Source organism: Colobus angolensis, unplaced genomic scaffold (assembly GCF_000951035.1).
Source record: "Colobus angolensis palliatus isolate OR3802 unplaced genomic scaffold, Cang.pa_1.0 Scaffold44, whole genome shotgun sequence".
NCBI classification, from domain to species: domain Eukaryota; kingdom Metazoa; phylum Chordata; class Mammalia; order Primates; family Cercopithecidae; genus Colobus; species Colobus angolensis.
Genome location: NW_012117821.1, coordinates 447,925 through 471,726, shown reverse-complemented (window position 1 = coordinate 471,726; position 23,802 = coordinate 447,925). Strand labels below are relative to the sequence as shown.

General features: G+C 53.5%; 1 protein-coding gene across 1 annotated transcript in view; it reads left to right on the top strand.

Moving 5' to 3' along the window:
• The window catches only part of EHMT1 (euchromatic histone-lysine N-methyltransferase 1), a 170,994-nt gene that overhangs the window by 133,783 nt on the left and 13,409 nt on the right, over nt 1-23,802 (top strand). Inside the window, exons 17-25 of the mRNA XM_011957223.1 lie at nt 3,966-4,067; nt 6,139-6,243; nt 16,154-16,308; nt 17,713-17,880; nt 18,093-18,237; nt 19,122-19,199; nt 20,649-20,764; nt 22,147-22,233; nt 22,751-22,829. Of these exons, the coding sequence (XP_011812613.1) occupies nt 3,966-4,067; nt 6,139-6,243; nt 16,154-16,308; nt 17,713-17,880; nt 18,093-18,237; nt 19,122-19,199; nt 20,649-20,764; nt 22,147-22,233; nt 22,751-22,829 (1,035 nt within the window). The remainder of the gene's footprint in view (nt 1-3,965; nt 4,068-6,138; nt 6,244-16,153; nt 16,309-17,712; nt 17,881-18,092; nt 18,238-19,121; nt 19,200-20,648; nt 20,765-22,146; nt 22,234-22,750; nt 22,830-23,802) is intronic.

Here is a 23,802-nt window from a genome sequence, read left to right as displayed (position 1 = left end):
TTATCTTTAGTCAAATTTGAATATTTAATATTTATCTTATTTTCAATTTTTATGATAAACAGTGCTTCAGGAAACATTTTTGTAGTTAAATATTTGCACGTTTGGCTTCTTTAGGACAGATTTCTGGCTGTAGAATTGCTAGATCAAAATAGGTAAACAATTGGGCAGGTTCAGTGGCTTGCTTCTGTAATGCTAGTGCTTTGGGAGGCTGAGGCAGAAGGATGGCTTGAGGTGAGGAGTTTGAGATCAGCCTGGACAACATAGTGAGACCCCATCTCTATAAGAAATGAAAAATTTGCCTGTAATCTCAGCACTTTGGGAGGCCGAGACGGGTGGATCACGAGGTCAGGAGATCGAGACCATCCTGGCTAACACGGTGAAACCCCGTCTCTACTAAAAATACAAAAAACTAGCCGGGCGAGGTGGCGGGCGCCTGTAGTCCCAGCTACTCGGGAGGCTGAGGCAGGAGAATGGCGTGAACCCAGGAGGCGGAGCTTGCAGTGAGCTGAGATCCGGTCACTGCACTCCAGCCCGGGCGACAGAGCGAGACTCCGTCTCAAAAAGAAAAGAAAAAAGAAAGATGAATACAAACAAGATAAATGTTTATCCAGTTATTCCAGGTCAGGGTTGCGAGTGGACAGAGCCTGTCCTGGCAACTCAGGTCACCTGGCGGGAAGCAGCCTGGGCTGGAGAAAAGCCACACAGACACGGGGAGGAGCTGCAAATTCCACAGACAGTGGCTCCGGCTGGGAATGGTTGTTGTTTGTTTGTTTATTTTTAACCTCATCAATGTTTTAACAAAACAGCGCTGAGTGAAACGATACTATCGAAGACCTGCTGTGAAGTAGAGGAGAATAAGTACCCAAAGGAGGGCAGGGTGGAAGTGGAATCCCACTGTTGTAAAGGTATTTTATTGTGGGAGGTGGTACAATATTAATTTCAGAAGACCCATAAAGACGAATATTGTAATCCCCAGAGAAAGTACCAAGAAAATAAAACAAATACAGCTTTTCAGGAAGAAAAACTAGTAGAGGAAATAAAATGTAATACTGAAAAATTGTGCAACTAAAATGCAGGAATAAAACCAGATGGGACAAATAGAAAACAGATAGCAGAGTGATGGACTCCATCCTCACCCTGTCAGTAATTACGCTGTAGACTCACTGTCGTCTTAAAAGGCAGAGGTTTGTCTGATGACATAGAAAGCGAGAACCAGCTGTGCCTTCTTGCAGCGCTCCTGCTTCCAACACGAAGACCCCAGCCAGGCTGGAGAGACTGGAGAAGTGCGCATGCACGTGGCGAGCAGGTGACTCCCAGGCGAGGCAAATTACGAAGCCTGGAAGACCACAGAGGCCGTCTTTGTAATTTCATCACGGGGAAGCGTCTTCTAAGACACAAAAAGCACAAAAATGATTGATAAAGTTAAGTGCGTTAAAATTTAAGAATTTCTCTTCAAAAAGATGCCACAAAGGACACGAACAGACAGTCTAAACACTGGGGGAAGATTTTGCAACGCACTGGCCGAAGATTAATATCCAAAAATATAAAGAACTACAAATGAGGCCGGGCGTGGTGGCTCACGCCTGTAATCCCAGCACTTTGGGAGGCTGAGGTGAGTGAATCACGAGGTCAGGAGATGGAGACCATCCTGGCTAACATGGTGAAACCCCGTCTCTACTAGAAATGCAAAAAATTAGCTGGGCATGGTGTTGGGCGCCTGTAGTCCCAGCTACTCGGGAGTTTGAGGCAGGAGAATGGCCTGAATCTGGGAGGTGGATTTTGCAGTGAGCTAAGATCGCACCACTGCACTCCAGCCTGGGTGACAGAGTGAGACTCTGTCTCAAAAAAATAAAAATAAAAATAAAAAAATAAAGAACTACAAATGAAATTAAACCACACAGAAAAATGGGCAAAGCACATAAGTGTGCAGTTCCCAGAAGAGGAAATACATGCGTATGACCAATAAGCAGGTGAAAACACAGGACTGAGGGACCGTCTTCAGCAGTTACTGAATTCCATACAGCGTAACGGGTGGAAAAGACTGGCAGGGGCGGGACATACAGCAGCAGGCAGGGTCCTTACCTTTGAGGTGCGGGGACACAGGCCGCCCGGTGAGCAGGGCCTCACACCAGTAGGGTCTGTGATGTGTCTGCAGATGATACACACTGTGATCTAGAGAATTTAAAAGGGTGTAAAAACATCATTTATGGATATAGATAGTAAAGGTATTGAGATCCATAGGCATGATGAGTAACGATTTCAGGATAGTGATTACCTCTGGGGAGGAGGCAGGAGAAGAAACCAGACCGGCGCTGTGTGGGGTGTCCCTTGGGTGGGGGTGGGCTCCAGTGTCTTGAGCTGCTGTTTGTGTGCCTGCAGACCTCACAGCTAGCCACTGTCACTGAACCCGACAGAAACCTTTCCTTACCGGCAGCCCCGCTCTTTGCCATCTTCACGTCTGTTCCCACGGGGTTCCCTTGGCTGACTCTCAATCCCCTCAACCCCCACTCTGCCGCTCCCAGCCCTGCCCTCCTCCTGCCTGGTGTCTCGCTCTCGTGACAGCTGGCTTCCTTCACTAAGCTCCCTTTGCTGGCGTCTCTTACCTGCTTGATTCGGAAATGCTTGCCCAGGGTCTCTGCCAGTTGCACCTGCTTCTGTCCTGAATGCTGTGGCAGTCTTCCAGCAGTTAAGGGATTGTCAGCTGCACTATTCCAGCGATTAAAGACACTTGAAAATGAAGGCAGACCTTTTAACAACCATGCATCGTTTTGTATTCATGATAAAATTACGATTCTGAACACCAGCCGTGTGGGAATCGGGTGTGCTGGCTTTCCTTGAGGAAGGTGAGCATGCTGATTTAGCACCAGCTGGGTGAGCAGTGTGTGCAGTGGTGCCTGTGAAACTCTAGGACTGCTGCACTGACTCCACCGAGATAAGGGGAGAAAGGTAATGAAGGAACATGGTTACACGGAGACAGGAACAGGGGAGTAAAGCAAAGCAGACTCCTAAGGGAGAAAGTGGTGGGGCACGTCTGCCGGCCTGTGGAAGGAGCCTGTGTAAGGCGCATGGATGGCACTGGGTGCAGTGGCACCGGCTCCCCGCCTCTTCTGGAGCTTCCTGGGTCTGACCTCCAACCTTGCATGTCTTTTTTTTCCTTTGAGGTGGTTTGGTCAGTGTGATCTATTTTGTCTCCTCGGGGAAACAGAGCTGGAAGGAAACGAGAAGGTGTTCCCAAGCTGGGCATGGTGGCTCACCCCTGTAATCCCAGCACTATAATCCCAATTATGATGCCTGCGACTCCCAGACCAAGGTGGGAGGATCGCTTGGGGCCAGGAGTTCAAAGATAGCCTAGGCAGTATAGCAAGACCCTGTCTCTAGAAAAGAAAAAAATACGTTAGCCAGGCATGGTGGTGCACACCTGTAGTCCCAGCTGCGTGGGAGGCTGAGGCAGGAGGATCACTTGGGCATGGGAGTCAGAGGCTGCAGTGAGCTGTGATCGTACCACTGCACTCCAGCCTGGGCAACACAGCAAGACCTCGTCTCAAAAAGGAGAAAAAGAAAAAAAAAAAGTTGTGCTAGAAGCAAAAGAAGCAAGAGGAGGGGCAGCGCCTGTGGCATTTCCGGGGCCACGGGGTGGGCCTGGCCCTCTTTGTGTCCCACTTTTTGCCATCTGTTGTTTTAAGTTCTGTGGTACATGGACAACCATTACTGAGTCATTCACATTGTCTTCACTGTGCCAGGCAACTGGCCACTCACGGGGCCACAGGGGCTGCACACAGGGCTCGGAACTTGGCTGTTTCCTTGGGAAATGGCCCCATGGCCTCAGCCTGGGTTTCCTTGTCATTTGAGCAGGACAGTACCCCACCCCCATGGTGAGCACCAGGTTCTCCTGGATCCCACGCTCAGGGCTGGCACACCAGGATCATACGTGTGGATTCTTTGACTAAGTGGCGTTTCTGTTGCAGGACGCAGAGGGCTCTACCTGTTTGCACCTGGCTGCCAAGAAAGGCCACTATGAAGTGGTCCAGTACCTGCTTTCAAATGGACAGATGGACGTCAACTGTCAGGTACAGCCACCCCCTCCCCTTAGCAGCACACCGTGCGGACTGGCCAGGGAAAGTCACTGTTCTGCAGCTCCTGGTCCCACCTCCGTTCTCCATGGCGTCCCCTCTCATGCATGGAGCCAGCTCAGGCCCTCCACGGCATCCCCTCCCATGCACCGAGCCAGCTCGGGCCCTCCAGCCTCCTCTTCCACACACAGGGCCAGCTCGGACCCTTCATAGCTTCCCCTTCCACGCACAGAGCCAGCTCGGGCCCTCCAGCCTCCTCTTCCACACAGGGCCAGCTTGGACCCTTCACAGCTTCCCCTTCCAGGCACAGAGCCAGCTGGGGCCCTCCGGTGTCCTCTTCCACACACAGGGCCAGCTCGGACCCTTCACAGCTTCCTCTTCCACACACACAGCCAGCTGGGACCCTCCACGGCGTCCCCTTCCATGCACAGGGCCAGCTCAAGCCCTTGGGCCCTGGAATGTCTTGTCCCCTCCCTGTCCTCTTCTGCCCTGGCCTGCTAGGAGCAGCCACACCAGATGCCCACACACCAGGGCAGCCTCTGCACTGTTTCTGGCTGGAGGCTCCTCCCTTGCTCTCCATCAGCTGTGTCTAGATGTCACCATTTGAGGGAGGTGTCACTGGCCTTCCTCCACGGCACCCATCTTCCTTCCTACTCACTGTCCGTCTCTCCCCCACAGCCGGCGCCACGGGGCAGGGTTTGCCGTGCATGTGCTGATCCACAGTGCCTCACACACAGTGGGCACCTGCCTCACGAGTGAATGACTGGGGAGTCCAAAGGAGGGCAGGCTTTGTGGCTGCTCAGCACACACTGGGGGTCCCTCTTGCATGGACTCACAGCTCTGGGATAAGTGCCATCCTCACACTGTCTCTCACGCCTTCCTTCAGGAGGCTTGGTCCAAGTCTTTTTAACCCAGTGGTTGCCCACCCAGTTGTTGACACCCAGCTTCTTTGCCCTCTTGGGCATTGCAGTGTCCCCATGGGCTGGAAGCAGCAGCGCCCATACTCTTGCCTTTGCCCTGAGCATCCGGAGGCTGGAGCCCCTGCCTGTTCACCGCATCTGAAGCATCCCCTGACCCCTTCTCTCTGACATTGTACCCTCATCCGTTGAGCAGGGGGCTGGGCTCCGGGAGGCTGTGCTCTGCTGTCCCTGCTGTGTTCCCAGTGCCTGTGGTGGTGCTGACCGTCGACTGCAGGGGAGATGTAGCTTTAATCCTGGAGGCTGCTGTGTCTATGACAGCAGGATGTACAGGCTGACAACCGCAGGGGAGATGTAGCTTTAATTGTGGAGACTGCTGTGTTTGTGACAGTGGGATGTGCAGGTCCTTTGAGGGGTGCTGGGGAAGAGGCCGAGTCTTCTGCCTTCAGAGTAGGAATTGGCCATATGACCCTCATTTTCAGTAAAGTTGCCTTTTTCTGGCTTAAAGAAAATTGCCCAGGCCCACTGGACTCAGGAGTGACAGGAGCCAGAGAGCAGATCAGCCTGGGTGAGCATTCTGCTCCCTGCCCAGGAGGAAGCAGGGGTGTCAGCCTCCGTCTGCCTGTCCATCTCCCGCCCACAGTTCCCCAGCTGCTGCTCTAATGGGGTCCCTGGCTCTCCTGCATGCAGCCACCATTGGAGGCTGAAGGAGGAGCAGAGCCTGCTACAGCCCAGACTTCCCACCAGCCGAGGCTGCTGGTGTGCTCCGGGTCTGGCCTGGGCTTACGAGGTTTCAGCTCCCTTGTGTGTGCCATTAGACGCGGTGCACGCAGCTGTGTTGGTGCATCCCCAGTGAGTGGTGCCCAACTGGGAGCGGGCAAGGCTGACAGCACAGCCTTGCTGTGTCGGGCAGGGTGGTTGGGCCTGGCCCAGTCCTGGTTCTGCCTTTGTCCTGCTCTTGTGGAGCTACCTGGGGCTGTGCTCTGAGGAAGAACTGTGGCCTCTCAGGGTTGCATTCAGGTCCTGAGTGAGATGCCTGCACAAACGGTGTGGTACCTGGGAGGTGCGGAGACCTGGGCTGTGGGAGTTCTCATCGCTCTGGTGGTTGCTGGTCTCTGGATCGATGACCGCTTTGTTCTCTTCCCTGGCAGGATGACGGAGGCTGGACGCCCATGATCTGGGCCACGGAGTACAAGCACGTGGACCTCGTGAAGCTGCTGCTGTCCAAGGGCTCCGACATCAACATCCGGGACAACGTAAGTTCCTCACACCCTCCCCAGGAGCAGTGTCATGGAGGGGTGGGGACCTCCTCCTCCAGAAGGTTCTTTTCTCAAAAGCAGAACCCTGGCACCTGGTGGCGGCTTTGACCTCTTCCTATGGCAGCATCGGCCCGCCACTGCGCTGTGGCTGTTCTGTGCTGGGGGCAGATGGGGGGTGTGAGGTCCCAGCAGAGGCCACCCTCTAGGGATCTGCGGGTTCAGAGGGCGCTGCACTGCCCTGCTGTGCCTCCTCCTGCCTCATGGGGCCGTGTCTGGGCCTGAGGCTGCTGACCTCGTGCAGGTGCCACAACACCTCTGGCTCTCCCTCTGTTTTTGTTTTTTGTTTTTTGTTTTGGATGGAGTCTCGCTCTGTCGCCCAGGCTAGAGTGCAGTGGCACAATCTCGGCTCACTGCAAGCTCTGCCTCCTGGATTCAAGTGATTCTCATGCCTCCGCCTCCCCAGTAGCTGGGATTACAGGTGTGTGCCTGGCTGATTTTTGTATTTTTTATTTGTTTGTTTTTGAGACGGAGTCTCTCTCTGTCACCCAGGCTGGAGTGCAGTGGCGCGATCTCAGCTCACTGCAACCTCTGCCTCCTGGGTTCAAGCAATTCTCCTGCCTCAGCCTCCGGAGTAGTTGGGATTATAGGTGCCCACCACCATGCCTGGCTAATTTTTGTATTTTAAGTAGAGACGGGGTTTTACTGTGTTGGCCAGACTCGTCTCAAACTCCTGACCTCAGGTGGTCCGCCCACCTCAGTCTCCCATAGTGCTGGACTACAGGTGCCCGCCACCGCGCCCGGCCAATTTTTGTAGTTTTAGTAGAGACAGGGTTTAGCCATGTTGGCCAGGCTGGTCTTGAACTCCTGACCTCAGGTGATCTGCCCACCTCATCCTCCCACAGGATTACAGGCATGAGCCACTGCGCCGGGCCCCTGGCTCTCTCCTTGAAACAGAGGAAAGAGAAGTGAATTGTTGATCGCACCACATTTTTCTAGGGTGTGATTTAAAATGCTTCAGTGACAGTTTTGTAAGGCCCTTTTGTTTGCTCATAAAATAGAGTTTGGAGCTGAGATAAGAGGACTCCCCAGTCCTGGGTTGGCTCCTTCAGCCTGAGAGTGGCAGCAGGTGACTGATTAACTCAAAAGGTTGTTCAGTAGAAGGTCTTCAGGGACCCACAGAACCAGTGGGGCTGCCAGGGGGCTGGGCATGGCAATGGGCACAACAGCGAGGGGCGAGGGGAGTCCTCTGGTCACCTCCCAAGATGGGCACAGACATGCTGCAGCCCACAGAGCTGTGTCCACCTTCACAGAGGGGCTCCAGAAGCCATAAACGGGAAGTCCAGCCACAAATAAACTCATTAAATTGATCATAAGAAAGAAGATTTGACAGAGAAAGATCTCTAAAAGCACACTATTAAATCTCCAATGTGCTGAGGCCTGGCGTCTGAGGAGGGAGGGTTGACACTGCCTCTCAGAGCCTGAGAACGGCGTGGGCACGGGCACTTGCCATTCATTGTTGGCATTTGGAATCCCTCCCTGCATGTGAGCAGACCCCGCTGTGGTCCACTGGCTGTGGGCACCCTCCGCCTCCCTGCAGGCACACAGGCCTCTCTGGAGTGACTGGTGCTGAGCTGCGGTGCCTCCTCCGTGGGCTGCAGGCTTCCGTGACTGTGTCTGGGGGGTTTCTACCTCATTCCACCGGAGTTCTTTCCTGCTGGGGGTTAGGACAACGGCATTGTGGTGAGAGGAGCCCTGAGCCGGCAGAAGGAAGAGAAGAGGGAAGCAGAGGCAGAGGAGCCCCGAGCTGGCGGAAGGGTGTGGCGGGTACTTTGGAGGAAGAGAGGAGGGAAGCAAAGGCAGAGGACAAGGCAGAGGCCACCCCCGGGTGGGGCCGCCTCACCTACCACCCCCGGAGACTGTGTGGCGGGCAAGGCAACCCTAGTGTGGCTGGTTGGCCTGCGTGCCTGGGCAGCTTGCAGCCTGTCCAGGTGTCAGAGCCGTTAGCTCTCTGCTGCTGGTGGCTGTTTCCCCGGAATGGAAGCATTGATTAAATTTCAAGTTTGTTGTTTATAGAATGAAACACTTCATTAATGTAACTACTTTATTGCTATATAATAGGTAGGCTGCATATACTCAAAGTACACACTCGGGTGAATTTTCACCCAGAAGCCATCGCTGCTGTCGGAAGAGCGAGCCCGGTCCTCCCTCATGCCCTGATGATCTATCTTCAGGTGATTCCTCCGCACTTCACAGCCGTGCCCAGCCCACCCCTGCCACCCATTGCTGGGCTTTCTGCTGTCTGCGTGTCTCGGTTTTATAGAAAAGGGCTCTCACCATGGGCGTCTTTCCCTTGCATCTGGAAGCCGAGATCCCCATTTTCGTTGCCTGAAGTGCCCGTTGTGTGAATGTGTCCGTTTACCCTTCACCTGTCAGTGGACATTTAGGTTGTTTCTGATTTTTGGTTGTTACTAAGAGAGATGCTGTGAATACTCATGCCTTAATTTCTCTTGATTAAATCCCAGGGAGTAGAACGGTTAGATCATATGATAGGTGTGTATGTTTAACATTTGCAGAGACTGCCAGTAGCCGGGCATGGCGACACACACCTGTGGTCCAGCTACTCGGGAGGCTAAGAGGGGAGGATCGCTTGAGCCCGGGAGGTCAAGGCTGCAGTGAGCTGAGATCGTACCACTGCCTAGCCTGTCTCCAAAAAAAAAAAAAAAAGCCTGCCAAACTGCTTTCCAAGTGATTGTACCATCTCTAGTGTATGACAGTACATTCATCTGTTCTCACACTGCTATCAGGGTTCTACCTAAGACTGTGGAATTTAGAAACAGAAGAGGTTTAATTGACTCACAGTTCAGCATGGCTGGCGCGGGGGTGTCTCGGGAACCTTAACAATCATGGCAGAAGGCAAAGGAGAAGTAAAGCACGTCTTACATGGTGGCAAGAGAGACATCGAGGAGGGTTGTACCACACCTTAAAACCAGCTGTTGTGAGAACCCACATGAGAACAGCATGGGGACCCACCCCCATAATCCAGTCAGGTCCCTCCCTTGACACGTGGGGATTACAATTCAAGGCGAGATTTGGGTGGGGACACAAGGCCAACCCATATTGGAGAGTCCTGGTTCCTCCGCATCCTTCCCAACACGTAGCATGATCAGTCTTTAAGTTTTATCCATTGTGGTAGGTGTGTAGTGATACGTTGTTGTGGTTTTAGTTTTCAGTCATTTCATTTTCGTTTCTCTAATGACAGTTGACGTTAAGCATCTTTTTATGGGCTTATTTACGATCCATATATCTTCTTTAATGAAGGGTCTGTTCAAATCTTTTTCTTGCTTATTATCAGGTATTTTTTTAAATTCTGGAGGTTTAAGAGTTTATGTTCTGGATATAAGTCGTTTATCAGATATATGGTTTACAGATCTGTCTTTGGAAGTGTAGAATTTTAAAAGTTTTTATAAAGTTTGGTTTATCAGCATTTTTCTTTTTTTTTTTTAACTGGATCCTGTTTTGGTGTTCTGTTTAAGAAATAATTGCCTAATGTGAGAACCCAAAGATATTCTCCCACATTTCCTTATACGAGTCTTATGGTTTGGGGGTTTACATTTAGGTCTATGTTTTATTATAGTTGACTTTTGTATATGGTGTGAGGTATAGATTGAACTTTTTTTTTGCTTGTGGATGCCTAGTTCAGTGCCATTTGTTGAGAAAACCATTCTTTCTACATAGAATTGACTCTCTACCATTGCCGAAAGCCAGTCATCTGCACGTGTGAGTCAGTCATCCATGTGTCAGTCCACATGTGTCAGTCGTTTGCGTGAGTCAGTCATCTGCATGTGTGAGTCCACATGTGTCAGTCCATGTGTGAGTCAGTCATCTGTATGTCTGTCAGTTGTCCACGTGTCAGTCCACATGTCTGTCTGTCGTCCACATGTGAGAGTCAGTCTGCATGTGTGAGTCAGTCATCTGTGTGTGTGTGAACCGGTCTTCCGCATGTGTGAGTCCATCAGCTGCATGTGTCAGTCATCCGCATGTGTGAGTCATCCATGTGTCAGTCATCCACGTGTGAGTCAGTCATCTGCATGTCTGTCAGTTGTCCACATGTGTCCACATGTGTGTCATTTGTCTACATGTGAAGGTCAGTCATCTGCATGTGTGTGAGTCTGTCATCCACTTGTGTGAGTTGGTCATCCATGTCAGTTGTCCGCATGTGTATCAGTCGTCTGTATGTGTGAGCCAGTCATTCACCTGTCAGAGTCAGTGGTCCACATGTGTGTAAAGTCAGTCATCCACATGTGTGTGTCAGCTCCAGGACCCCCTCTTTTGATGCATTGATCTGCATATTTGCCTTTAGGCAAGTACTGTCCTTGCTTGACTGATGTAGTTTTACAGTAGGTCTTGCAAAATCATTTTTCTTCTCCCAAACTTGATACTGCTATTCTTCTACATTTTACATACATACATATATATATATTATATATATGTTCTGAACACCATAATAGCCATATGGTTATTCTGTTTAAACAGTCAGTGATCTTTTTTTTTTTTAATGGAGTCTAACTCTGTTGCCCAGTCTGGAGTGCAGTGACACGATCTCGGCTCACCATAACCTCTGTGTCCCAGGTTCGAGCAATTCTCATGCCTCGGCCTCCTGAGTAGCTGGGATTACAGGCGCGAGCCACCACGCCTGGCTAATTTTTGTATTTTTAGTAGAGATGGGGTTTCACCATGTTGGTCAGGCTTGTCTCCAGCTCCTGACCTCGTGATCCACTCATCTTGGCTTCCCATAGTGCTGGGATTACAGGTGTGAGCCACCGCACCTGGCCTGGTCTTTTTTTTTTTTTTTTTTTTGGAGACAGAGCCTCTCACCCTGTCACCCAGCCTGGAGTGCAGTGATGCAATAGCTCACTGCAGCCTCCACCTCCCTGGTTCAAGTGATTTTCCTGCCTCAGCCTCCCAAGTAGCTGGGATTACAGGCACATGGCACCACGCCTGGCTAATTTTTGTATTTTTATTAGAGACGGGGATTTCGCCATGTTGGCCAGGCTGGTTTCAAACTCCCAACCTTAGGTGATCTGCCCACTTTGACCTCCCACAGTGCTGGGATTGCAGATGTGAGGCACTGCGCCCAGCCGAGTGGTCTCTCCCACCAAGCTTCTCCACCTTGGTGGGCTTGTGCTCCTGATGTTGCTTCCCTTCCGCCAGCCTCACTCCCTTTACCTTTCCTGTGGTGTTGATCTGCTTGTGGTGAGTTCTTGCAGCCTTTTTTTTTTTTTTTTTTTGAGACGGAGTTTCACTTTTTTGCCCAGGCTGGAGTGCAGTGGTGCGATCTTGGCTCACTACAACCACCTTCTTCCAGTTTCAAGTGATTTTCCTCCCTCAGCCTCCTGAGTAGCTGGGATTACAGGCACTGGCCACAACGCCTGGGAAATTTTTGTGTTTTTAGTAGAGATGGGTTTCACCATGTTGGTCAGGTTGGTCTTAAACTCCTGACCTCGTGATCTGCCCACCTCGGACTCCCAAAGTGCTGGGATTACAGGTGTAAGCCACCGCGCCTGGCCCTCTTGCAGCTCTTTAATGCCTGGAAAGTCCTTATTTTGCTTTCGTTTTTGAAAGATATTCTTAGAATTCTGGATGCATAGTTATTTCTTCCAATGCTTTAAATGGTGGTTTCCCTGGGTCCTCACCCGCAGTGTTCACAGTGAGAAATCCACTGCCAGCGCATGGTTATTTCTCTATGTATAACGTGTCTTTTCTATATGGCTGCTTTTAGAATTTTTTTTCTGTATCTCTTGGTTTTAGCAACTGGATTTTCCTCCAAGCCTTAGTTTGTCCGTAAAGCAATTTGATTACTGATGTGCCTTGGCGTTATTTTGTGTGTGTGCACTTAGGGTTCATTGAGCTGCTTGGATTTGTGGATTTAGGGTTTGTGACAAATTTGGAAATTTTTCAGTCATTATTTCTTCAAATAATGTTTTCTGCCCATCATGCTTTCCAGTATTCCAGCTTTGTATGTAGGAGTTCTCAGAGTGGTTCCATAGCTCACTGGTACTCTTTTCAATTTTCAAAAATTATTGTTTTTTCACGCTGTGTTTCAGTTGAGCGGGTTTTTGTTGGTTTGTCTTCCAGTTCACTCATCTTTTCTTCTGCACGTGATGCTGTTGAGCTCATCCAGTCTGTGTGCTTACATTCCAGGCATTGTCATTTTCAGCTCTAAATGTTCTGTTGGAGTCTTTCAAACATTTTCTAACATGTTTCTACTTAATTTTCGAACCTATAGAATACAGTTATACCAATGGCTTTATTTACTTACTTACTTACTTATTTATTTAAGACAGAGTCTGTTTTTCCCAGGCTGGAGTGCAGTGGCGCAATCTCGGCTCACTGTAACCTCTGCCTCCCGTGTTCAAGTGATTCTCCTGCCTCAGCCTCCCGAGTAGCTGGGATTACAGGCACACACCACCACGCCTGGCTAAGTTTTGTAGTTTTAGTAGAGACAGGGTTTCACCATGTTGCCCAGTCTGGTCTCGAACTCCTGACCTCAGGTGATCTACCTGCCTCTGCCTCCCAAAATGCTGGGATTACAGGTGTGAGCCACCGCATCTGGCCCACCAATGGCTTTAATGACCTTGTTTGCTAATCCAGCATCTGAGCAAAAGCCGGGCTTTTTGATTGACTGGGTTTTTCTCCCCGTTGCGGGTCATGTTTCCTGCTCCTTTGCATGTCTGGTAACCTGGAGCCAGTGCCAGGATGTGGGTGGATTTTACACAACTTGTGTGGTGCTAGGGACTCTTCTTCCTGTGAATGTTCTTGAATTTTGTTCTGGAACTCAGCTAAGTCACTTGAAACCCGTCAGATCATGTTGGGTTTTGCTTTTCAGGTTTGTTAGGTGGGTCTGGAGCCACTGAGGCAGGTCCCTCCACTGTCCTCCAGCCCACAGCCTGTGAACGGAGAGTGTGGCCTGCCTGGCTGTGGGGAAAGGCCCTGGCTTTGAGTGCACGTTCTCCACAGGCTTGTGGCTGCTGGGGTCCTGCCGGAGGGGGGTCCTGCCGGAGGACCCAGGTGGAAGTGCACAGATCTCTGGACCCTCTCTTGGAGCTCTGTTTTCTGTCTGAGCATCCGGAGGCCCTGCCTGGCTCCCTGCCTCGCCGTGGTTGGAGCTCTGGTGGCAGTGAGCTGGGCAGCCACGGGCTCCTTCACAGGCTCCACCTCTCAGGGCACGGTCCTTCCCTGCCTGGTGTCTGGTGTCTTGACAGCCATGGTCACAGGTTTTGACTGTTTTGTTTTACTCTTCTGGTTCTTTTAGGTGGGAAGGTAAATCTGTTCTGGTCTGTATCACCCCATTGTTTCAGGAGTGCGGTTGCTCACCAGGTGTAGGCCAGGCTTGTGGTAACTCAGCAGACTTCAGAAAGGCTGGGCGTTTGAACAGTCCCAGGGTGGAAGGATCTTAGGTGAACTGGAAGCTCTCAAAAACGTAATTCTGGGGCGGGGCGTGGTGGCGGATCACCTGAGGTCAGGAGTTTGACAGCAGCCTGGGCAACATGGTGAAACCCCGACTCTACTAAAAATACAAAATAATTAGCTGGGCCTGGTAGCACGCACCTGTTATCCCAGCTACTGGGGAGGCTGGGGCACGAGAATGGCTTGAACCCCAGAGGCAGAGGTTGCTGTGAACCGAGATCGTGCTAGCTGCACTCCAGCCTGGGAGATGGAGTGAGACTCTGCCTCTAAAACAAATAAAACATGTAATTCTGGTTATAAAATCATAAATCATTCTGATAAAGGAAAGAGGCCCCTAAGCAAGCAGTGTTTTGTTCAAGGAGCCCTCAAATGTGCGGAGGAGGGAAACCAGAAACAAAGAGTGGAGGGACGGAAGAGCCCCAGAGCAGCGGAGGCTCTTCAGGAAATCCACTGGGGCGGACACACGGAGTTTGCTTTTCGTTTTCTCTTTTAGAAGTCAGGGAAACAGTGAAGCCCATGCGTGGGGCTAGCCGGCCGTTTTTGGATGAAGATACTGGAGACAAGGCCACTCGGTTTCCGTTCTGCTTTTATCTTCATGCTCACTGAGCGGGAAAGCGTTAATGGTGCTGTAGGCTGTGGAGTTGGGAGGGGGACTGCAGGAGAGCACCGGGGTGTCTCAGAAGAGCCCGTGTCCTTCTCTCTTGGGGGTGAGACTCTGCGGACCTGCAGAGCCAGTCCCTGGGATGTGGCAGCGGCCCTCGGTGGGAGGCGGGGCAGAGCTCAAATGGAAGCAGAGCCTGCGGGGAGGAGACTGCACCCCTGCAGGGCTCTGCCTTGGCCCGGAGCCTCCTCAGCCCCCGCAGCAAAGCGGACAGTCAGGGGGGGGCTTGGTTGATGGCTCTGGGAAGACCGCTGGCATTCCCGAGCGGCTGCAGCCGGCCTTCCCAGACACGGGCAGAACAGAACCCGCTTCAGGAGCGTGAGACGCTCACGTGCTTTAATCCAACAATCCTGCCTCTGAAGAAGCATCCTTGAGAAATGATGTAGAAAATAAAAGCACTAGAATATTTGCTGGCATTGTATTCCAAAAGTATACCAACAGAAACAAACCAAGTGTTCAGTACAGGAAAGGTCCGGAAGCTGAGTGACTGTCGGCGGCGGTTCCGATGCCGCCCCGCGTGGCCCGTCGCGGTGGGTCCGGAGGCGGTTCCGATGCCGCCCCGCGTGGACCGTCGCGATGGGTCCGGAGGCGGTTCCGATGCCGCCCCGCGTGGAAGGCGCTCCTCACGTGGTGCCAACTGGAGGAGGCCTCAGCACCTGGGAGCTTCTGGTGATGACGGAGGGTCAGGGACAGACAGGCATCAGGTCTAAGAAACGGGCCGGGCGTGTTCCTCATTCTACCTATGGCTGTTTTATCTCTGGGGCGATAGAGTTAGGGATACTTCGTTGTTCTGATTTATATTTGTGGCTGCCTGGCAGAGTTGAACATTTTCTTATGTTTACCATTCATCTTTTTCTTACCTACCTTCTTTATTTTCTTCTCCTTTGCACACATTTTTTCAGAATTACAGTGTTCTAATTTACTGTGTGATTATAAATCATCTATATTTTACACATGGCACAAGTATTTCTCCAAATTTTGTTTTATTTAAAAGAGGCCTTTTTAAAAGTAAAACTTCTTGTTTTTTTTGAGACAGAGTTTTGCTCTTGTTGCCCAGGCTGGAGTGCAGTGGCACGATCTCGGCTCACTGCAACCTCTGCTTCCTGGGTTCAAGCGATTCTCCTGCCTCAGCCTTGGGAGTAGCTGGGATTACAGGCGCCCACCACCACACCTGGCTCATTTTTTCTATTTTTAATAGAGACAGGGTTTCACCATGTTGGCCAGGCTGGTCTCGAGCTCCTGACCTCAGGTGATCTACCTGCCTCTGCCTCCCAAAATGCTGGGATTACAGGCGTGAGCTACCACACCCGGCCCAAAATTTTAATCTAATCAAATTTGCATGTCTTTTTTCAAATCTTTCAAAAGCATTATCCTATCCTATGACTATACCCCTGTTTGAAAATGAATATAATTTTAAAAAATACATGAAAGAAAAGTGCCTGCAAGTGTTAATGTGTTGAGATTAGGTTGATATAATTCTGGATGACCTTTTCCCTATTTTTATAATATTCTTTACTGTGATTATGCTACTTTTATAATTATGTTATTTTTACAATGAAAAAAAACAAAACACGAAAGGATGTGCCTTCCAGAGTTGAGATGGGCACTAGGTTCCCATCTGGTGACCTGTGACGCCCTTTCCACCTGGCCGTTGCTGAGGACGGCCACGCGCGCTCCAGAGCCTCTCCCCAGGCACGCGGGCTGCAGCTGCTGTGGCCAGGCCCCAGCACTGTGAGCCAGCAGGAAGCCTGCACTGAGCTCTGGCTTGTGTCTGTTCAGGAGGAGAACATTTGCCTGCACTGGGCGGCGTTCTCTGGCTGCGTGGACATAGCCGAGATCCTGCTGGCTGCCAAGTGCGACCTCCACGCCGTGAACATCCACGGAGACTCGCCACTGCACATCGCTGCCCGGGAGAACCGCTACGACTGTGTCGTGTGAGTGTGGTGCTTCCCCCGGCTCGGGCTGGCGCTGACCTGACCTGGGCGCCCGGAGAGACGGCTCGATGGTCTTGTGTTCACACCTGGGGCTCGCGTGGACACAGGCCCTCTGTTCCCTCCTGTGGAAGTCCGTCCTTGGTGTTCCACGTACAGAGAAGTGACTTTCCCAGTCCACGTTTGAGATCAGCTGTGGTTTATTTCTGGGTTAGGAGGATTGTCATGCAAAATTCCCAAGTTGTTAGGTCAGACCTTGAGTTGAGTCTCAGACCTGATGCTCCTGACATGGCAGAGGGGCAGCGTGGGAACAGCCCTGCTCCCAGCAGGGACCTGCCAGCTCAGAGGCCCCGAGAGGCTCAGAGTGCCTTCTGGGAGCAGTGCCACCCACAGCCAGAGCTGGAGATGCTGGAGGCTGTGGCGCTCACCGCTCAGGGCCCTTTTAAAACTTGAGACCTTCAGCTGGGTGGCGGTGGCTCATACCTGTAATCCCAGCACTTTGGGAGGCTGAGGCAGGAGGATCACCTGAGGTCAGGAGTTTGAGACTAGCCTGGCCAACGTGGTGAAACCCCATCTCTACTAAAAATACAAAAATTAGCCGGCCATGGTGGTGCGTGCCTGTAACCCCAGCTACTCCCGAGGCTGAGACAGGAGAATCGCTTGGACCCGGGAGGCAGAGGTTGCAGTGAGTGGAGATTGCGCCACTGCACTCCAGCCTGGGCGACACAGCGAGATTCTGTCTCAAGAAAAAAAAAAAAAAAAAACTTGAGACCTTGATCCCTTAAGTCATACACACTCAGGTTGGTGGTGGTGGCCTAGGATGGAGTATTTGTTTGGCTGCTGGGGAAGGACAGGGAGCTGTGGGTGTTCCACGCACCAGCCTCCAGTGACTCCCCAGCCCCTACACATGGAGCTGTGCCCTCCCACATTTGGGTTTCACGGTGGCTCACCCAGGTTGGTCATCTGGTTGTGCGAAGCCCAGCTCCATGTACGGTGACTGCGGTCTGGACGCAGTGGGCAGGAGTGGAACTGAGGACTGCTCACGCTGTGCATGGCCCAAGCGTGGCCTCTCTCCCTCCTTGCTTCCCTTCTTACCCTTGAGGGTAAATTTAAATGAAAAATCCAAGAAAAATCAAATGCCGCCCTGGTTTTTTACACACTCTTCCTGCTAAGAAAACAGCCTGCTGACTTTGACAGTGAATATGGGAGAGGAATAAGAGAGTCCCAGTTCCTGGGTGAGCTAAAGCCCGTCTTTGCAGAGTCATTGGTGAGCAGACTTCAAGTTACCTCACAGCACATAGTGTGTTCCCTTTATTGTTAGTGCTGGTGGTCATTTTATGAATCTCATCTGTGTCATCTTTTCAAGTCAGCTTTAAATGTTTTGTGGCCTTACATTTTCCCTTTTAGCCTCTTTCTTTCTCGGGATTCAGATGTCACCTTAAAGAACAAAGAAGGGGAGACGCCCCTGCAGTGTGCGAGCCTCAACTCTCAGGTGTGGAGCGCTCTGCAGATGAGCAAGGCTCTGCAGGACTCGGCCCCCGACAGGCCCAGCCCCGTGGAGAGGATAGTGAGCAGGTGAGCCCGGCACCGGGACGGCTCTGCGGCAAATCGGCGGCCAGCAGGGCTTTGGGAGCTTGCGGTGAAAGCCGCTCCTGAAACTGAAACATCCCCAGGCTGGAGTCCAAACTCTCAGGGCCAGGTGTTTGCCAGCCGCCCACTGCACGCCATGCCACCCCCTGGGCAGAGTACGTCAGCCTCCAGGTGACACCTGCCCCTTTCTGTGGCAGGGACATCGCTCGAGGCTACGAGCGTATCCCCATCCCCTGCGTCAACGCCGTGGATGGCGAGCCGTGCCCCAGCAACTACAAGTACGTCTCTCAGAACTGCGTGACGTCCCCCATGAACATCGACAGAAACATCACTCACCTGCAGGTGAGTGACGCAGACGAAGGGCGGGCTCAGGCCAGGACGTGGGGCGGGCAGAAGCTTCTGGAGCCTCGGGTCCTGGGTTCTTCTCACCACTCAGAGCAGGAGGGCTCGTGGGGGGCTTCCCAGGAAGACCTCGTTCTCTTTGCAGCCGCCTCCCGTGAAGGAGCTAGAAGGCAGACAAAGGTTCTGTCAGGCCCAGCCCTGGGCCTCTCATTGCTCTTCCGAGGCTTCTTACCGACCCCAAAGCAACAGCAAGCATCTTTGTGCCTTTTTTGCAACCTCATACTCAGGGGCCCCCGTGCGGCCTCGTGCTGGTGGCACAGGCGAGAGGAGCCCCTGTGAGGCCTGCAGGATGACCTAGTCCCTGCATCTCCCTGCCCCTGGAGAGATGGGTCCAGCACATGCCAGCTTTCCCAGCCTCTGAGTGCACAGAGCCTGGTGCCCTCACTGCCTGCGCCTTCTTGAGCACTTTCTTTGTGGCTCTGCTTGTAGGCAGCTCCCGCCTCTTCCCAGGCGGGGCACTGCCCAGGGCCCCCCACTCAGGGTGTGCCAGGCTCTGCATTCTTGCGTTTCCCGTCGAGCATCTGGCCACAAATGCAGCCGCTGCCCAGCCCTTCACCCACCCCACGTCACCCGCTGCCGCGTCGCTGCCCTGCCTGCCCCGTCCCTCTGTCAGGGTCCTCAGCCAGAGAGCCCCCTCCAGCGGGCACTCGGCATGTTTCTGCCCGCACACCCTTCTCCCTAAGAGGCCACACACTCGTGGTGTCTTTGAGAAGCATTTACCAGAATCGGGGTAACTGAGAATTGTAAAACGTAGTTGTGACTGGGAGGGGAAACAGAAGGCCTGAGCCTGCCCGTCTGACAGCCCCCGGCACCTCTCTTCTCAGTACTGTGTGTGCATCGACGACTGTTCCTCCAGCAACTGCATGTGCGGCCAGCTCAGCATGCGCTGCTGGTACGACAAGGTGAGGGCGGCCTCGTGTGCGTGGGCTCAGGTGGTAAGTGCCGCTGGTCCGGGTCTGCAAAAACAGTGCAGGCGACCGTGACCCCAGCGCTGTTGTGGCAGCGTTGGGAAGGAGTTGGAGGTGAGCTGGGTGTGACAGGCAGGGACGGCACAGCGGGCGCCGGCACCCAAGTCGAGGTTGTGAGCCGAGGACATGGCTGCAGAGTCCCTGGGGCTGGGGTCTGTATCCTTTGTGGCCACCTGGATGGTGGGGGAGGCGGGCAGCCAGGCAACCTGGCTTGGCCCCAGGAGGAGGAGCTGCTTGTGTTGTGTGTAGCTGGTGAGCTCTGCCTTGTGCTTGCTGAGTGTGAGGGGTGTGAAGAGGAACGGTACTGCTAGGCTGGGTACAGGGAGCATCGGTGTGGGCGTGGGGCTTGAGGAGACACAGGATTGGAAGTTTCTAGTGGGTGCTGGTCCTCAGAGGGGCCCGAGATGGTGGCCGCTGAGGAGGAGATGGGAGTGGGGAGTGGCCCTGGCTAGCTGGGGTGCAATTCAGGGGAGAGGTGTCTAAGCAGAGGCGGAGGGTTCCTGGTCTCCCGAGTTCAGAGGTCACGGTGGGGACGGAAGCCAGCATGGCCTGGGTGAAGAGACGCGAGCAGGGAGAGGCAGCAGGCGTCCCCTCCGGAAGCAGACTTTGGAGGAGGGTGGCCGTGGAGGGTGGCCGGAGTGTTGACCCATCTGAATGAGAGGCCCCAGTGGGAGAAGGATTCATGCCAGTGAGGGCCATGGAGGTGGCAGGCTCAGAAAGCCGCCAGGCTCATGTCCGAGTGGTGTCTTTTGGGGTGGACAGTCCTGCTGACGGGGCGCAGGAAGGAATGTTCTGGGGAGCACCCTAATTGTTCAGGGCATCCCCTGAAGCCATCAAGCCAAAGTGTGCCTGGGCAGCCCTAGGCCCCACACCTCAGCTCACACAGCCCTGGGGGAGCATCTACACCCAGTGCTGCTGCACCTGGCCTGGCTTCGGGGGGTAGGAAGGGGAGCAGAGGGCTGGGTCCCTCCACAGTTGAGGATTTGCAAGGCAAGGAGGCCAGGCGTGCAGGAGGGTGCAGGAGGCCCCGACCAGCCGAAGGAGGCAGAGTAACCCACGAGCCGGCAGCCTCGGTGACGTGGAGAAGCCCAGGCTGGGGGCTGGGAAGGCCCCGGGTGGACAGAAACTGGCCCAGGCTGGGTCCGGGGGAGCTCTCCAGGAGGTCTCCACAACCTGTGTGGGCATCTGGGTGGAGGCTTCCCATCCAAACCGTACACATGGAGTTTTTCCCTAGGTGGGTGTTCAAGTTTGGCCAGAAACCATTCGTTGCTTTTATGCCAGTTTGAGCCACACTGGGTGGGCACTTAGTAGAAATGGGTTGATGTCAGCTCAGTTAAAGAGTGAGTGACCTCTGCTGGGCCCTTGCTGCTCGTCTGTCCACAGGACGGCCGGCTCCTGCCAGAGTTCAACATGGCGGAGCCTCCCTTGATCTTCGAATGCAACCACGCGTGCTCCTGCTGGAGGAACTGCCGAAATCGTGTCGTGCAGAATGGTCTCAGGTGAGAGGCAGCGTCCTGCCAGAGCCCCGTATTCTGCTCATGCGTGCATTAGCACGGAGGTCACCCCAACAGACAAGAACTTAACGTGTTTGGAGGCACCCGCATTGTGTTTGCAGATAGAGCCGACAGGTTACCTCTGAGCGAGCCTTTATCCTCTGGAAGTGTCACTGGTACCGTAAATCACGAGTCATGCTTCCACCAGCTCAGACGCAGGCCTAAGAGAAGGAGCAGATGGTTGGGTCAGTTGAGCTAAAAGCAGAGGAACGGACTTGGCCTAAGAATTACCTTTGTTACCAAGTTCACGCGAACATTCTTCAGCAGCTTAGGGCTGTCGTAGTTGTATTTTAACACTCTAGTCATTTTCTAAATGTTCTTCCTTCTCTGGGCTTCTCTCACAGTGAGGTGATGTCCTAACACTTCTCAGGCTGCGTGGACTCCTTGTTCCTGGGTTGCTCAGGGCGCTGGTGGAGTAAGGCTTGCCCAGCGCCCTTCACCAGCTGGGCTTGGTCCCCTGACCACCCAGCAGCAGCCTCTCCTTTCCCCGAGTTCTGGTCTTGAGCATTTCCTCCACAAATGTGCCTGAGATGGGAAAACTCAAAGCCCCTCGGAGTCATAAGGGAAAGTTATGAACTCTTAAATTTAGCTGAACACTAATTTTTGTCGTATCGACTCTTTTGTGACCTCGGTAAACTTGGTCCATGCTGGAGGGCAGTCTCTGTCCTTGGTGTGGTAGAAAGGCCTGGGGGTGAGAACCCACACCAGACAGGCAGACGCGAAGCAGACACACGGGACACATGCCAGACAGGCAGACGCGAGGCACGTGGTTCTGAGGGCTCCACGGAGGCCCATTTGCCAGGCCTGCCCAGCCGCCCTCCCCCAGATCTACCTGGCCACCCTCCCCCAGGCCCACCCAACCACCTTCCCTCAGCCCTGAGAAACATCCCCCTGCCACCTCCCCCCGCCACCCTCCCCAGCCCTGAGGGGCCTGTGGGCTCCTTGTCAGGAGCAGGTTCGGCTGCAGGTGTCACCACTGCCTGGTCCAGCTATAGGCTTCTCTAGTATTAGCACCTCTGCCGCCCACAGTGCCTAGTGGCCCAGGCCCAGCTCTGTCCCCATGTTACAGATGGGGACACCGAGCCACGGCCAGGACCAGTGACTTGCCGAGGTCACAGGCTGGGGTGTTCCCGGCCGATTCCCGGGTTCTTGGCTTCCTGAGCATGCAAGACGCTATGTCTGTGAGGTGCCTACAGCATCTAACGCTTTGGATACAGAACCAGTTTTCTTCCTCATTTCAGTGACGTGGCACCAGCTGGCTTTTGCTGACCATTGTGGCAAGAGCCTGAGGCTGTGGCCTGGGTCCACCACTACTCTCTATTTTCCAGGGCAAGGCTGCAGCTCTACCGGACGAGGGACATGGGCTGGGGCGTGCGGTCCCTGCAGGACATCCCACTAGGCACCTTTGTCTGCGAGTGAGTGAGTCCCTGGGTCACCCCAAGCCTGCCGGTGGCACGTGTCATTTCTGGGACGGAGGCCCATCTGTGTCTGCACTTCAGGAAGCCCCTCTGGGAGCAGGCACATCCCCTGGCCTACAGCAGCGTGGGGTGGGGGCCATGGAGACCCTGGCCCCGAGAACCAAGCTCGTGCTGTCCTCAGTGCTCTCGCTGCTGCCCTTAAACAGCTCGTGAGTGCATTTAGGAAGGCGTGGTCCAGCATGGGCAGTCATCTCTGGGGGAGAACCATTCTGGGTTCTCAGGTGCCAGACCGCAGACGCAGAGCTTTCAGTGTCGTCGTCATCATCATCATCATCCTTGGGCACTTCAGCTGAAACCCCAGTTCCACCCGGGCACACATCTCCACACATGTTCCCGACATGTTCTTCTGGTGTGCCCCGCTCTTTCCCTGTGGGCGCGGAGACCAGGCTGCACTTGTCTGTGGCAGTGCCCGCTGCCTTCCAGGGCCTCACCTACACCGCTTCTCCCTCTGCAGGTATGTTGGGGAGCTGATTTCGGACTCAGAAGCCGATGTTCGGGAGGAGGATTCTTACCTCTTTGATCTCGACAATAAGGTAATGTGCTTTGTGGGGTTGGGGCCATGTAGAGCTTGTTGTGAACTGTGAAACTTGAATGTGTTTGTCCCAGTAGGGCCTGGATTCAGATGAGAGCTCTTATTGTTGACGAGAGCGGGCTTGCTATAGACCTGCTGAGTGCCACCTTCGGAGCTGGCCCTGGTTCTGTGCCCAGCACGGATGGAGGGACCTCTGACTCGGGAGGTCCCTGAGTCTGTGCAGCCGACTGCCCCCTTCTTGTGAGAGTGGGGCCTGAGGCCCACCACTCCAATCCTCCAGACCCCAACTGAGAATCTCGGGTTGGGGCTTGGCAACCCCTGAGACTGCAGAGAGGCTGAGGAGGGGCCCCGTGCGTTCACAGTGACTGAGGGAAGCAGCGGTGAGCCTCCCGTCGTGTGCACAGAAACGGCAGCAGACACGCCGCTTGTGTCCCCAGCCCACCCACTCCCCACTGCCCGTGGGAGAGAGCAGGGGCCACTCCAGGAACCTGGTTTCGGGAGGTTTCTGAGGCTGGGGCAGGGGTGACTGACCCATCCCAGCCTGGCCTCATGCTCCCTTTACTGTAGCCTAGTTCCCATCATTGCTCTGGAATTCATCCATTGTCTATTTTAAAACCTCTTGAAACCTGCAGTCACTCCAGGCCAGTGGGGAAATAAAGGTTTTCTCATCTCAAACAGCAGCCACCAGACCACAGAATAAATCTCATGCTCGAAGAATAGGGCACCAGGCAGCCGTCTTCATAGCAGTGGCCCCCATGGACTGCCAGCCCCAACCCCAGACTCTGTCCATACAGCCACCTTCTAAGAAGTAACCGTTGGTGAAATGACTTGTGTTTGATGGAAGAGAAGCCGGGCTCTGGAAGGTCACCGTGTTCAGGCATCTCTCCCTGTGCAGTGGGGCCGAGCCCTCGAGGGACGGCAGCCTCCGTGTGTGCAGGTTGTGGGCTTTTCTGCTGCCAGCTGCCTATTCCAGC